Source organism: Astyanax mexicanus, chromosome 1, assembly GCF_023375975.1.
Source record: "Astyanax mexicanus isolate ESR-SI-001 chromosome 1, AstMex3_surface, whole genome shotgun sequence".
Taxonomy (NCBI): domain Eukaryota; kingdom Metazoa; phylum Chordata; class Actinopteri; order Characiformes; family Acestrorhamphidae; genus Astyanax; species Astyanax mexicanus.
In genome coordinates this window covers 101,204,646-101,219,456 of record NC_064408.1, presented here as the reverse complement: position 1 = coordinate 101,219,456, position 14,811 = coordinate 101,204,646, and the positions used below count along the sequence as shown (strand labels likewise).

The following is a 14,811-nucleotide window of genomic DNA, read 5'->3' as shown; positions in this document are numbered from 1 at the left end:
CTTAAATTACGCACATGCAAGCACACACACACACACACACACACACACACACACACACACATATATATATATATATATATATATATATATATATATATATATATATATATATATATACCAATATACTTGGTTTCATTATTTCTATTCATGTATTGTATCATGTTCTGCTCATGCCAAAGGATATGTATTAATGGGGTGGTTTATTGTGGCAATAGAATATAATATAACATGACATCATCATGATACATATCGGAATGTATTTTTGTGAGATTTGATAACTTTAAAACATGGTGCCTCAATATGATATTACATGTGTACTGTAATAACAACCGGATCTAAACAATTAAGATCACGTTCTTCATTCTCTAATAATGGCAGATAACAACAGATTAATTATTAATCGCTAGGAACTGCATGATATGGGTATAAAATATAGCTACAGATAATGACAAAGGAAGGATACAGCTAAAGCTAAACATAAACAACAAACAACTAAGGGAAATCAAATACAAACGAACTGAGGTTGGATAAACAGTTCAGTGCAAATGTTGAAATGTATTGTTTAAATGGAATTGAAGGGGAATTATGACTCAGGCGTCACTCAGTGCTGACAAATATGAAATACCTTGATTTTAAAGCATTTTACAGGCTGGTTGTTAAGAAGTAGTGTAGAGTTTGAGTTTTGTTCTTGAGTGTTTATGTTCATTTTATAATCATATATGTTCAGAAATCAGTATTTGGTGGAATAACTCTGGTTTTTAATCACAGTTTTCATTTCATGTTCTCCTCCACCAGTTTTACACACAGCTTTTTCAATTTGGTTAAATCAAAGAAACTCAAAAACTAGTTTTTAAGTGGTGTCTTATATATTTCACAAGTTTTTTTTTATTTAAATTTAAAAGATTTTTTGTGTTCAGATTGATCCCCTTATTCCGTATTCCAATTCTACTGGCTGTACTACAGTTTAATACTTATAAGGTCAGCATCAGTTTAATTTTGTATTTTGCCCAGAACTGTAGAGTTTGTATGTATAAGAAAATGAGACCGAATAAAAAAAAAAAAACATTATTTCAAGTCATAGTAAAACCGCACTGACCTTGGCGGATTTGTATTTTAATGGCGCAGCGATTCTGCGCTTGTCAGCAGAGGAAACTATCTGCACGGTCAAGCTTTAAAGATAAGATATATTTGTAAGCTCCGTCGCTATTTTAACGGTGCTGGTGCAAGGCATGAGTATAGACTCTCGAAAGCGAAAGCCCTATAATAAAGTAAGTTAGTTGGTTGCACACAACATAACCTCACTATTGACCTATCTGTGTACCACTCCTTCTTCTGTATCAGAGGCGTATTATACTGTATTAGCTATTTCTTAGCTTCTAGATTTAGTTTGCGTCCGGTTTTATCATCGTCATCATCTTCCTCTTCCCGGAGGATGCTTTCGAATAGGTGCAGCGTGATAAGTTTTAAAAAAGATTCCCCCCCGGGTGACATGAATGGCAGCTATTGTTGGATTGCCATGGCAACTCATCTTTTCATACTCATTGTTAGAGGTTTGCTGCATTATTTATTTACTGATTTTTCATGAGCTTCATGCTCGCTGATGCACGCCGCTGCTCTGTCAGCTGTGATAACTGCTTCTCTGTGCGCTGATGCAAATGACGCTGACTGTTTTTACTCAGGCTCCGTCATAACAAGAGGCCCTGATGTCATATTTTCTTCTCTCTTCTGCTTGAATAAGAACCATTGACTCCCATTCACTGTACTGTCACCCTGAACTGGTCTGTCACAGATTGAAGTGCTGTCACTTTAGCTCGTTCTTTCGCTCCTTTTTGATTAGTCATTAGTCAGGTTGTAAGCTTGTGTTCTTAAACCCTGATGTCACTTTTGTGTGCTGGTGGTGTGGATCTGAATCACTACACCAGGTTGGGTGCTTTGTCAGGATAAAGAGGAACTAAAATTGTGTAATTCGTGATGCTTAGTGACAGCAAACAGAAAGCTCAATATTGTGTAACTACCTGTTCACTTACAGTGTGCTTGGATTCAGTGGGTTTTCAGTTCTTTTCTGGGACCTGTCCACACATATCCAGATATTTTTAAAACAAAGATTTCTTTCTCTCCCAAGGATTTTAAAAATATTTCTGTCCGTACAGAAGAGACGCTCATATGAGGAAGCTAGCTCTGTATGAAGCAACAGTGCCTCATAAACAGCAGGGAAGGAAGAAAACACAGATCCTAAAATAAATATCTAAAAACACACGGTAATGTACTATGCAAAATATGAACTGATTTTAAATCTTAATAAAGCATCATGTATGTCAAAGGAGGTATTCGATATTAAGCCAGTAACATGCATGTGTTGTGATGTTAGCGATTTGATTAAGCAGTTAGAAATCTCTAACTTGGAGTGCGTTTTCATGAAGCTCTATTTTTCATGTGGACTGAAGACCAAAGTGTAGACAAAAATCCTCCATGTTTAAAAAATATTTGGATGAGTGTGTATAGGCCATGGGTATGAAGAAATAAATTGAGGGCCCTATTTTAGCGATCTATAGGCAAGCCGTCAACTGTGTACCTCACAGCTTGATTTAGTGCATGTCAGTGTGTCTTTGCTATCATAACAGCGGGAAATGTACACCTTGTGCGGCTCGAAATGTGCGAAAGGCATGTACTGATTCTCTTAATTAATAATGGATGTGTTTTGGGTGAAATGTTAAATAAACCAGTCAGCTTTTTTAAGAGCCAGGTGCGCTCAGCAGAGGAGACTGACCTGCATTCAATTTCGTAAGCTCTGATGCTATTTGAAAGCTGCGGGTGCAAGGCATTAATAGACTGTTGGCTGGGTGTAAGATAGCAATGGTCATTGTGCAGTGTGTAAGATAGGGCCCACTATGATTTGTCTCTGGTTTGTAAAAGGGCTCCTGCTTTGCTTAAAGAAATATTCCAACGTTTTTAACCTTATCTCTATTTGCTGCATCAGTAAATAGCTATCGAGTTCTCAGCAACTGCCCCTTGGCTTAAGTTACACCCCTCAGTGGGTTTTCAGTTCTTTTCTCAAAAGAGGAAAATGTAAAAATGATTGTCTGTGGCATTGTGGTAAATATAGATTAGGTGGAAAACCACTACAGTATTTCTTTCAGCCTATAGTATTTACCTCTGTCAGGATAACTGTTCTCAAGCTGTTTATTTCAGTAGTCAACAAAACAAAAAAACAACAGATATCAGTTCACCATTGTATCTCTACAAACACACATCAAAAATGAAGTGATTTCTGCAGTGTTTTAATGTAAATGGAAACTGGATGATGTTCAGACTGTATTATAAAATATCATATTCACAGGTCCACATAAGCTACCAAACAATCTAAATTATTTTAATATATCTTATTACATTGTAGTTACATTATATTTTATTAAAAACAAAGAGGTTTTAATAAAAACAAAGCTTCAGTTTTAATTAGCTGTGGATCTTGCTTACATTGTGTTGCTGATCATCATAAAATATTAATAATAATATAATTAATAACATAATACAAAAAAACTATTTGCTGAAGGATATCAGTTTATAAGATTAACATATTCTAGTGTGATAATGACTCTTGTTACATGGCTATTTCATACCGTTCAATCTTGAGTAGACAAATCATAGGAATCCAGGCAAGCTAAAGGGCCCTTAATTAGGCTTATCTACCATCATTGTAATTGTAATCACAGTAGAACGTGTTGAAGGGTCATAAAATGTGTATTTCCTTCTTGGTATGCGCGGAGGATGAACATGCTGCAGCATCTGCATGCTGTGGATTGTTTAGTAAATCTGCTTGATGCTTGTGTGAGTAAGATAATGGTGGCTAATCTTGTTTCTGTTTTTTTCTTCTTTCTTCCCTCAGGACCCTGCAGGCATTTTCGAGCTAGTGGAGCTTGTGGGAAATGGGACATATGGGCAAGTGTATAAGGTAAGTGCTTTTACCAGGCCTGATTTATCCGTCTTTGAGATCACGCTGTTTGTATGAAATCACACTACTGATTTACCCTGGCTTACTTAATGTACCAGTGCCAGTTCAATAAGAGATTTTTTTACTGTCCCTTTTAACTTATTCATAACTTGTTCTGCCTCAGAGTAGTTGGACTGTGTGTAGGTCCACGCTGGAGCATCATGTGGAATCGGTATTTGGCTTTCTGGTGCAATAAATAGCTCCACGCTTCCTTTATTGTTGGATGGACTGTGTTAGTTTTATTGGGTGCACACACATGGAACTGCTTTGAAGAGCTTATTATTTATTATTTTATTATAAGTTTGCGTATCAATAGAAGCCACACAATTCAATCACTGAGATCAAAAGAAGTTATTTAAGGATGTTAAACATTTAATTTTGTAGCATCATACAGATTTCAATGCAGGGATCACAATGTTTGCAGTGCAGAAATAGCAGTTTTATGTATTATGCACAATTTCCAGTCAAACCTAAATATAATCTAAAACCTAAATATACCCCTATTTTCTGAGTTTTTTTAGTTTTTTGTCCAGTAGCAGTGCTGTATGGCCCAGACAAGCCAAGCCGCTGTTTTATTTTCTCATCTGAGCTAAAGGAGCTGCCATGTGGGTCAGCCAGACGTCTTTCTGCTCTAGCTTAATCTGTAATTCCTCTAATGAAAAGACTTAAATGAAAATACTTTTATCTATACATTATCTGTGTTTGTGTCTTTATGTAGTTAGAATGATGATAGTGTGAATGTGCTGTGTGTTGTGTAAATGCTGCAGTAGCGAGTGCTGTTCCAGTACTGCTTTACTACAGACAAAGGATTTGTACATAAGATATAAAAAAAAAAATAAAGTTCAATTTATTTTCTTTGCTTCTTTCTATCTGTTAGCTTTTAATCAAGCAATTGTTTGCTAAAAATCCCCCTCCCCTTTTTTTAAACATTATACAATTTTTTCATGTTTTTGTTCATGTTTATAGCTTCTAGATGGTGATGGTGTCTAATTCATATCACAACCACCTGTGGACTCTTGTAGCTCTGTAGGTTTCTCCCGAACATAACATTTCACAGAGTTTAGTTTCTGCTAATAAGAGGAATAACAAGTAAACTTGGTAGTAAAACATTCTCTAAATGATTAAAAATACAAAAACTACAAATGTTTGGCTTTTTAAAGGTCTCATTTCATCGTTTTCTCATTCATTTAGAAATGTCTAGTTGTGGTCTGAATGCCATGTAAGCCATTTTTGGTGCTCTGGTGTTTGTATGAACCTGCTTTATTTCACTATATTACTGGTCTCTGAAGAAAGACAGGATTTTGGCTCTTGCTCATGAATATTCATACATACAAATATATCACCTCTGATTGGCTAACAGGACTGCAGTGGAAAATATGAGGCGAAGGGCCATGCTCTATATAATAAAATCTGGTGCCATTAGCACCCGCTTTGATCTGTGTTCCGTTGACGCGAAAACGCAAAATCAACTGGAGATCCAATTTAAACCTATAGTTACTTACACAAGATAGCCAATGCTAACTAGCTGGTGTAACGAGCTAACGAGACAGTGTCGACTCTACTGCAGTCCAAGTTCAGCTATGTCTGTGGGCGGTACCAAGCCAAGGCGGGTGAGGCCATGAACTCACGGGTTGACATAGACACAGAGCTTTTCCTGATCGACTCGTTTTTCTGAATATTTTCTTTTTTAAGCTACTGCAGACAATGGGGGTTGAGGAAGTTTCATATTCAGCATGCATATACAACTCAGAGAGACCTACTGTATTTCACAAAGAACAAGAAAAAGTGGATTTTAGTGGAAGCAGACCTTCAAGATTATGCTCCTTTACACGTAACATCCCAGAAAGTGACAAAAACACCATGGAATCACTTTATTAAAGAGGAAGAGCAGATAAAAAGGCAGAAACAGCTGCTTTTTGCCTCAACATTAAAGGGTTAAGAGAAGAAGTGCAGTGTCCCTGTTTGCTGTTAGCTTCAGAAGCGCTGCTGTCAGATCCGTACTTACCTGTCAGAGCAGTGCCTGCACTGCTGCTTTGAATGCCTGGAATGCCGCAGCGTGTCGGGACCCATGTGTTTTCTTACGCTTCAAGGCGTTTCTAAGAGCGATCCTTCACCCACTCTATTATCCTCTCACACACGGTCAGACCTGTGTCACACCAGCAGATGTACCTGGAGCGTTTGTTGAGACATTTTCCCTGAATTTCTTGCCACAGTATGAAATTGCAGAGTGTTTGTAAGTGGGTGTTTGGATTAAATCTGTCAGGAGTGTTTCATGGGTTAAATTCTTAACGTTAAGGTTAATGTACCACGTTAAATCAAGTGGAGGAATTCTGGACATTCAGTTTTTGATTCTAATTAGAAGAGATGATATTGTTTTCAGAATAGAATATGATGAAAATATATTATGCATACAGAAGGGGTTTCCAATATCGAATCATAGACAGACATATCGCTAACATTTTTGAATATAGTGAACAATATTATACCCTGAAATATCGTGCCATATATCCCACCCCTAATTATCAGATCAGGCTACTACTTTTTGACTTTTTAGCAAAAGAAAAATGTACACGGTTCTGATTTCCTTATATATATATATCAACTAGAGACAGATTATATCTTTCTAGTATCATTTATTTTACTTTAATCCTGGATATATGGCGATATTTGGAATGCGTTATTGGTATCATGATATTCTGGATCATTTACTTCTGTTACAAATCTGATAAAATTCTTGTACAATATAGTGATCTTATAAAATATAGTGATATTATTTTAGGGCCCACCACTAGCATACAGTCTTCATATAATATATAGAATTTACTGACATATAGAACAAATAAAGTAAGAAGTAAAACCTGTCCATAAGGAATTCATGATGTGATTGTGCAATTATGTTCATGTGTTACGTAACTATGTTAAAAATGTAATACCTCTAGGTGTATGCAGGCTTTTGTTTGTTCTGATTGTAAGTTGGACAAATTACAAAAACAAATGTATTCCTCTGTTAAATTAAGATTTTATCATGTCATCAACTAACCTTAAAATACCCTGTGTAGAAGAAGAATGCAACATTGCTACAACAACACAAATAACCAGTAGTAAAAACAGTAAAAACTATTGTACAGTTTGTAAGCATAACTTTTTTTCAAAACAAAATACTCCCTAATAGATATCTTAAGTGGTATTACCAAAAATACTAGCCTAGGAAAATGCTAAAAAAATATTACCTGAAAAAAGTGTGACTTGATTTGTTTTGATTCACTAAACGTTTGTACAGGTCGTACTGAACAACATAATCATAGTCATAAAACATTCAGCATAATCTTTCCTCTTTGGAGTAGCTAGCTAATAAGCTAACAAAGCTACATTAGACGTGTCAGTGCTGTTAAGGTCTTTTGACCTCACTAGATGATGTGGCAATATTGTAAAAATACACACACAAAATCACAGATTTCAAGCACAACTAACAGAAACTACTAGTACTAGTACAACAGAGCTGGCTACAATTTTCACATGCATAACTACAAATCAGAGGCAATACACTTATTGTCACTGTCCAAGGAAAAATAAGTATCTCTATTTTCATCGATTTTCAGTTTACTACAAAATTTGAACATACATTTTTTTCTATACACTGTGTCAGAATTTTTTGATAAATGGACCAATAGAAATTCTCCAAAATTACCTGAAATTAATTATTTTTACATTGACTTCCATTGAAAGTTCCAAATGTTTTATCATTCTTCTGTAAAGTTGCTGTTTTGGAGATGCATGTTTTTCATTGGACAGCGACGTAATGTCAATCACAATGTTTCATAGTAGCAAAGAGTTATACACTGATTAAATTACTAGGAAATATTACAGTCCTGTTAAAACATAAACTCACAAAACTCACAGTTCCCCAGTAGTGCTTCAGTATTTGAATACTGGCACCACAAATAAAATATTAAAGCTATTAAAGCACTTATTCACCAGACTAAAATAGGCATGTTTTGGCTGTAAAGTTATTTTATGACAAACATTATGATGAAAAAATGTATCATATTGGCCATATTCAGCTGATCCAGATCTCAACCCAGGAAACTATAAATCAGCAGCCGGCCTGTTTTCTTCCTGGCCCTTAATGAAAAGTCAATGACAAGCACATGTGGTCTGTAATGACCCATTGCCCCCTCTTCCACTGTCAGTAATAGGCTTTTCTCACTGTCCAGCATTGATTAAAGTGCTGAGATTAGGTGGCAAATGATTTGTATCAAGTGGCTGATGCTGAGCTGTAGACTGTAGTAATGCAGTTCTTTAAGAGCAGGTCACAGCGCTGTCGTAGACTGTGTACGCTCTCAGTTTCAGTATCATCCTCCATAATTTCACCTCTTATGATTGTGTGGCTGTTTTGACCTCGGCAGGGAAAGTTCAGGCGATAAGACGTATGAACAGAGAGCGAGAGGAGATGTGATCACCGCCGAGACTTCACCGAGAGCAAAGCAGTGAGAGAAAAGCCCGGCGGTTTTCAGAAGTTATTTCAGATGACATTGACCTATTTCTCTTAACAGTGACACCCCAGAGAACATCAGCTGTCCCCGAGCACCAGCGGGATTACGAAACCCAGGCAGCAGGATGGAGGGTTTAATTGAACTATAACCAGTGTTAGTGTTTCTCTTTGAGGATCCTCCAGCCCACCTCTTAAGGCTGTGTGCTGAGGAGGAGCGCAGCCTCCCTCCATCTGTCTCTTTTCTCAGCGCCATGCAGATCTGTAGACTCTGAAATATTGAAGCTCAGTCAGAGCTCGCGATCTGAAAGAGTTTTAGTGTTAATATCGTTCAGACTGTTGGAAAAAAGCTTATGACCCTTCAGACACAGCTGAAAGTAGAACATGACCTCCTCTTAATGTGAGCGGCCTTAAAAATAGACACAATTTCTGCTTCTAACTCTTACATTCTATAATGTTAAGGTCTGGACAGTCCATTGTCCTGTAAGGACAGCTTACACCAGCTGCTTTTTTATTTGATTTGCAGATTTTCAGTTTTTCTTCTGTGTCTGTTTAGTTTTCGTAGTAAAAAGCTGATTACGAGTGGTCTTTTTTAAACATGTAATTTTAAACTTTTTATATTTTATTTTATTTTATTTTTATTTTTTTCCATGCATCAGACATCAGATGCCCTGAGTTTGTGGCGTCAGTCCTATCTCCACTGTCTCTGTCAGTGACGTGTTGGGTTTGTTCCCTCTGTGTTCGTGTGAACTTCTCTTGTGAGCAGTCTGATTTCCTCACGCCTGCCAAAAATACACATTTTCACATGTTGGTGATTTGGCTATGCTAAATTGTTAGTGTGTGAGTGAGTGGGTGTGTGGTGAGTGTGTGGTAACCTGCTATGGACTGGCATCATGCCCAAGGGGTATTCCTTCCTCATGCTCAAGGAGTTTATATTATTTAAACCTTTCATTATGTTTTCATAAATAATTTTGTATTAAAAGACAGATTGTCCCAGAAATAGTTGCGCTAAATGAGTTTATTGCCCTTTTAAAATCATTTAAAGGGGTAATATAATAGCAAAATAGCACAATTGCCTTGTACGCTGAATATTAAAAAAAAATAATAATAATGGTTTGGGAGGTGTATTCGTTCTTCTTCACCTGCTGCAATCCGTTCTCCATCCATGAAGTTATTGTTTTTGAAGTGCCAATTATTGTACGGGTGGCTGAAATATTGGCGAAGTTTATTTGTATGTCAAGAAACAGCAACTTTACAGGACAAAGATAAAACCAAGACTTTATTTCCGGTAGTTTTGGATAAAATTGGAAAAAAATACTAAGTCCAACTTTGAAAAATTGGAAATTGGTCCATTAATGAAGAAATTTTGACACAGCGTAAGGGGCAGTTTGTGTGTTCAAATTATGTATTAAACAAAAAATCAACAAAAATAGAGATACTTGTACGATAAGTTGCCAATGTAATTAATGTAAAAGGCCTAATGTAGATATGAAGTAGTACTGTTACAACAGTTAACATAGTTCTGTAACAAATCCCTCAGGCCACGATTTAACATAAGGTACTCGGTTCACAATTCATTATTCTCATATTCGATATTTAAAGAAAAAAAAAGTCCAGTTGCATAATCTACAAATAAGTCCTGGGATAGATCTGGGAGTTATCTAACATAAATGTCCTGAAACTTGTACTCCATCCTTGTACTTAACAGAAAGCTTATTTTTCTACAATGCATTATCACATCTCCATCATATACGTAGTCATTTTTCATAATCATGATATCACAATTTTTCAGTGCATTGTTATGCTTCTAAGTATAGTGTCTAATTCAGTGGAAAATTACAGTAAGCATGAGCAGTACTGCAGAACTGTAGGGATACCTATTCACCAGCTGATGTGAATGCACTGGCAAGCCCATACATGCATGTCCTTCTCTAAACCAAGTGAGAGAGAACGAGACGGCGGAAGGAAAGGCTGGAGAGAGAGGGGCTCAGCGGGCGGTGGAATGTATAAATTGATGTCAGTATGGCAGCTGAAGCAGACCTTGTCTATTCCCCCGTCTCTCTCCCGTCTCAAGGCATTTTTGTGCTCAGCGTGCTCGTCTGAATACAGATGCTGCATGAGCTTTCCCTTTAGAGAACCTGCCCTTATTTTTAGTGCTCTGAACCACAGTAAGCAGAACTGCGCCCGTGAGTCTTTGAGTACGCTAACAAGAAAGAACAGCCTAGCTAGCGTAGCACTCTGCACCGCGGGCTAATCAGTCCAAATGTAAAAGAGAGACATAAAACAGAACTTGCTCATTTATGAGGGGATGTTGTTTCACATGCAGATTGCATCAGTGTATGAGATTCTCCAGAACAGTCCCTGTTCGTTTGCAGTGAGAGGATGAATAGACTAAATTTGAAATTGGAGATTTGTTTTTTTAGTGCCTTTTGTTTTTATGTTGATTCATTTCATCTGCAGCTGGTCATTTCTAGCTGGATGCATCGCATGCACATAAAAACAGGCAGAGAAATTGTGAATGAGGGTGAATCGAGTCTGCTAAATGATGAATGATGTTTTTGAAACAACAATAATGCTGGTATGAAAGGTCTTTAATTGGCTCCGGCGAGATGTTTCTTTTGCCCCTTTTGGTTTTTTTTTCATTCATTCCTAATTAGGTTAGAGCCTTAGAGCTAAAGCAAATTACCATGGCATGAATTAAAGGGGAATGCTACAACTTTTTAAAGTTTTAGCAGATTTTTTTTACCTGTATGATGTAGGCAAGGTCAGAGTGGACAGATGCTGTCTAAAATGCTTTGTACACCCGCAACACCAGAGAGTTTTTTTTTTTTCCTTTTTAATAATCTCAGAAAGAGAAAGAGACATTCCTGTGTTTCCTTTGAGTTTTCTGGGTTTTTTTTTCAGGACAGATAAACGTCAATAATGTTGTGTAGCATAGCTTATAGAATGCCTGGAGAGGCGGAGACAGTAAATGTCAGTTTAAAGTGTATTTTTACACTCTATTTATAGAAATGAAATGAAACAAAGTGTTCAGCATCACTGATCATACTTTTTTTTTTACTTTTTAAAAAATATTGTAATTTTTTAGCTATGCCGATTATCACTAGTGATGCACCAGGAGGAAGTCAGACAGTAATTTGTTTCGCATTTTCTTCCCAATTTACATGGCCAATTAACCAATCTACTCACTAGGACTCCCCCTGTCACTAGTGATACCCCGGCACCAGCAGGGTGAAGACTAGCACACGCCTCTTCCCATACATTTGAAGTCAGACACCGCCTCTTTTTGAACTGCTGCTGATGTAGCATTTCTGAGTAGCATCACTAGCATCGTGCTGTGGTTATGATACATCAGCTCACAGTTGCTTTGTGCTAAGCGACATCATCCTTTTAAAATGATGTGGGGAGAAAGCGCCATCTACCCACTCAGAGAGAGCAAGACCAATTGCGTTCTCCTAGGGGTCTGGTAGCTGATGGCCAGCTACATAAACAGAATTCGAATTGGTGAACCAGCGCTTAGCCCGCTGGACCACTCAGAGCCCAGCGACTCTGTTCTGATACATCAGCTCACAGATGCCTTGTACTGAGCGACATCACCCTTTGGAGTGATGTGGGGAGAAAGCACCATCTACCCACCCAGAGAGAGCAAGGCCAGTTGTTCTCTCTCAGGGCTCCGGCAGCTGATGGCAAGCTGCATGGACAGGATTTAAACCAGCGATTTCCTGATCCTAGTGTCAGGGCATCACCTACTACTTGTTTTACTTATTTTACTCAGTTCACAAGCTCTTTACAAATGATCTGTCTGTGAACTAGAAGATACAAGCTATACAGGGCTAGAATATTAATGTAGCAGAGTTTGCTGGATTAACTTTGCCCTAGAATTTTTTTGTTTACCATAAGAATGTATGTTTTTCTTGCTATAAATGTCAGTGTACATGTGATTTACTGTGGCTTTCAGTGGTCTCAACATGACTTATATGATATACTGTAGAACTATACTTATTGAAACTCTTTTGTCTCACTTTAAACACTCAAAAGTTTGAGTACTGAGGAGTGCTGATGATACGAGAAGATTGAAGCTTATGGCTTTTTCATGGTGTAATTTTTTACGAAGTCATATACAGAAAAGTAACAGGCTTACAGGTAAAATGCTATGCCGAGGAAGGAAACAGTGCTCAAAGGAAGTCATGAAGTCACTTCCATGTACACAACTCTTTATTAAACACATTATAAAGCTTCATAATTAAGCTCATTATTCAACTATGCCAAGATAAATTCCCAGTCCCAGTTTCCCAGTCTTTGGCATTTTAAGCCTTTTGTTGCTGTACAGCACTTGTTCTCTGAAGTCAGTGGTGGTGTGAATTAGAATCTGTCACAATCCAGTTTTTTTCACAGTTGCCAGCATGTAACTGTCACCTGCTTTTGGAGGAAGATGACTCACACTGTGAATTTAAATCAAATTTACTTTGCTTCCAATATTAGAATCAACAGATACACACTGTAACTAACAGAATGCACAGTGTAAGTATAGTGCTAGGTTGTGTGCTTTGGGGAATGTCCTATTGTGTTTCCCTGGTCAAGCGTGATGGCTATCTGTTCTGAGACTGGGTCGTTAAACAGAGTGGGCTACTTTTCCTGACCCAGCTTCACTTTGCTGTTGCGTAACGGGAACAGCTCCGTGCACTAGTGGCGTCTGCTGAACTCAGCCTCAGAAATAGGTTAATCTGAGCACGGCTGCTTCTTACTGTAGGACTACCCCGCTCAGATCATGCTTTTATTCATGTCACCTAGTCCTTAAGCCTGGCAAGCACTAAAAGCACTGAAAAAATAACTAACTGACCACTAGTGCTACACAAACTAGAAAAAAAATCAAGATTACAGGATTTACCAAGTACATCTGCTGACACTATTTTACAAAACATTGGAGAGAAGCTTTCATCCCAAACTATACTGTTTAAAAACCCAAAAACATATGTTTATATGTTCAATGTTTTTGTTTGTGGGAACCCCTTTATTTTTAATGTATAAAGCTATATTATGTTACTCCGACAAATGAATACCCCTGAATTCAGAAGAAACAATAAATTAGCAATACTTTGCAAGTAAAAACAAGACAGTGCAGATTATAGATTTGATTATATGTTGCCAGGTCTGTATAGATCCCTCAGGAGTGTTGTCGGTTGAAAACAGAAGCCTCACTGGGGGTATTCGGACAACAGTCAGACACCAGAAGAGACTCATGTGAGATCATACAGGAGCGAAGTTGTTGTGTTTATGGTAAAACCAGCTGCAGTATGTACATACTGTTCTATATTTTACTGCATATGGTAAATCATAAAGATTACACATAATTCATGAAGCAGAGAACCATTACTCACAAAATATTTTTATATATACAGCTGTGGAAAAAATAAAGGACTGCTTAAAATCAAGAGGAAGATGGATGATCACAAGCCATCAAACCACCAAGCTGAACTGCTTGAATTTTTGCACCAGGAGTGGAATAAAGTTATCCAAAAGCAGCGTGTAAGACTGGTGGAGGAGAACATGCCAAGATGCACGAAAACTGTGATTAAAAACCATGGTTATTCCACCAAATATTGATTTCTGAACTTTTAAAACTTTATGAACATAACTATATAAGATGAGTGTCTCATCACACAGCTACTATTAATTATCGATACAATAGTATTTACAATACTATTGATAAGTGACCATTTAGTATCAGCGTCATTTCTCTGACATTGTCAGTATTGCTTGCTTTAGCTGCATTTCTGTAATAGTTCTGTATTAGTAGTTAGCTACAGGACAGTGGGAGCAGATCATACTTTACAGACAGACCAGAATCTCCACCAAGCTGTACTGTCAGCTATATTTGGCTGACCACGCCGGGCAGGAGAGGCAGCTTTTGATTTGCTCTGTATGTCCTTGCGCTGAATCCCTTGTGGCTCTTTTACTGATGGAGCGCCATCTTGGGAGTCTAAGGCGAGCCATTAAAAAGGTGCCCCGCGTGAGGTAGAAATGGATTCTGGGTCAGAGTGTGCTGCGTCAGGGCCGCATGTCTCCGGCTCACATGTGGTGCAGTTTGAAAGTGAGCCGAAACAGTAGCGAATAAAAAGGAGGCGACAGGCCGCTCTCACTGCACTCAGCTTCGATTTATTTTCGAGATGAATGCTTTCAAAGATTGTTAATTTTTTTTTTCTCACCACAACAAGCTCGACTGAGTGCTGTAGCCCTGAGACAGAAAGGCCATTTGTCAATGGTGCTTGGATGGCTTTGTGTTTTCGTTCTGTGCTCCAGGCCTGCAAGCGATGGTTATTCAAAGCATGCTGGT

General features: G+C 37.7%; 1 protein-coding gene across 9 annotated transcripts in view; it reads left to right on the top strand.

Annotated features, from left to right (window-relative positions):
• Window positions 1-14,811, top strand: part of tnikb (TRAF2 and NCK interacting kinase b) — a 106,452-nt gene that overhangs the window by 22,956 nt on the left and 68,685 nt on the right. For all 9 annotated transcript variants that reach the window (XM_015601138.3, XM_049463032.1, XM_049463016.1 and 6 more), the window contains exon 2: window positions 3,884-3,949. In XM_015601138.3, coding sequence (XP_015456624.1) covers window positions 3,884-3,949 — 66 coding nt within the window. The remainder of the gene's footprint in view (window positions 1-3,883; window positions 3,950-14,811) is intronic.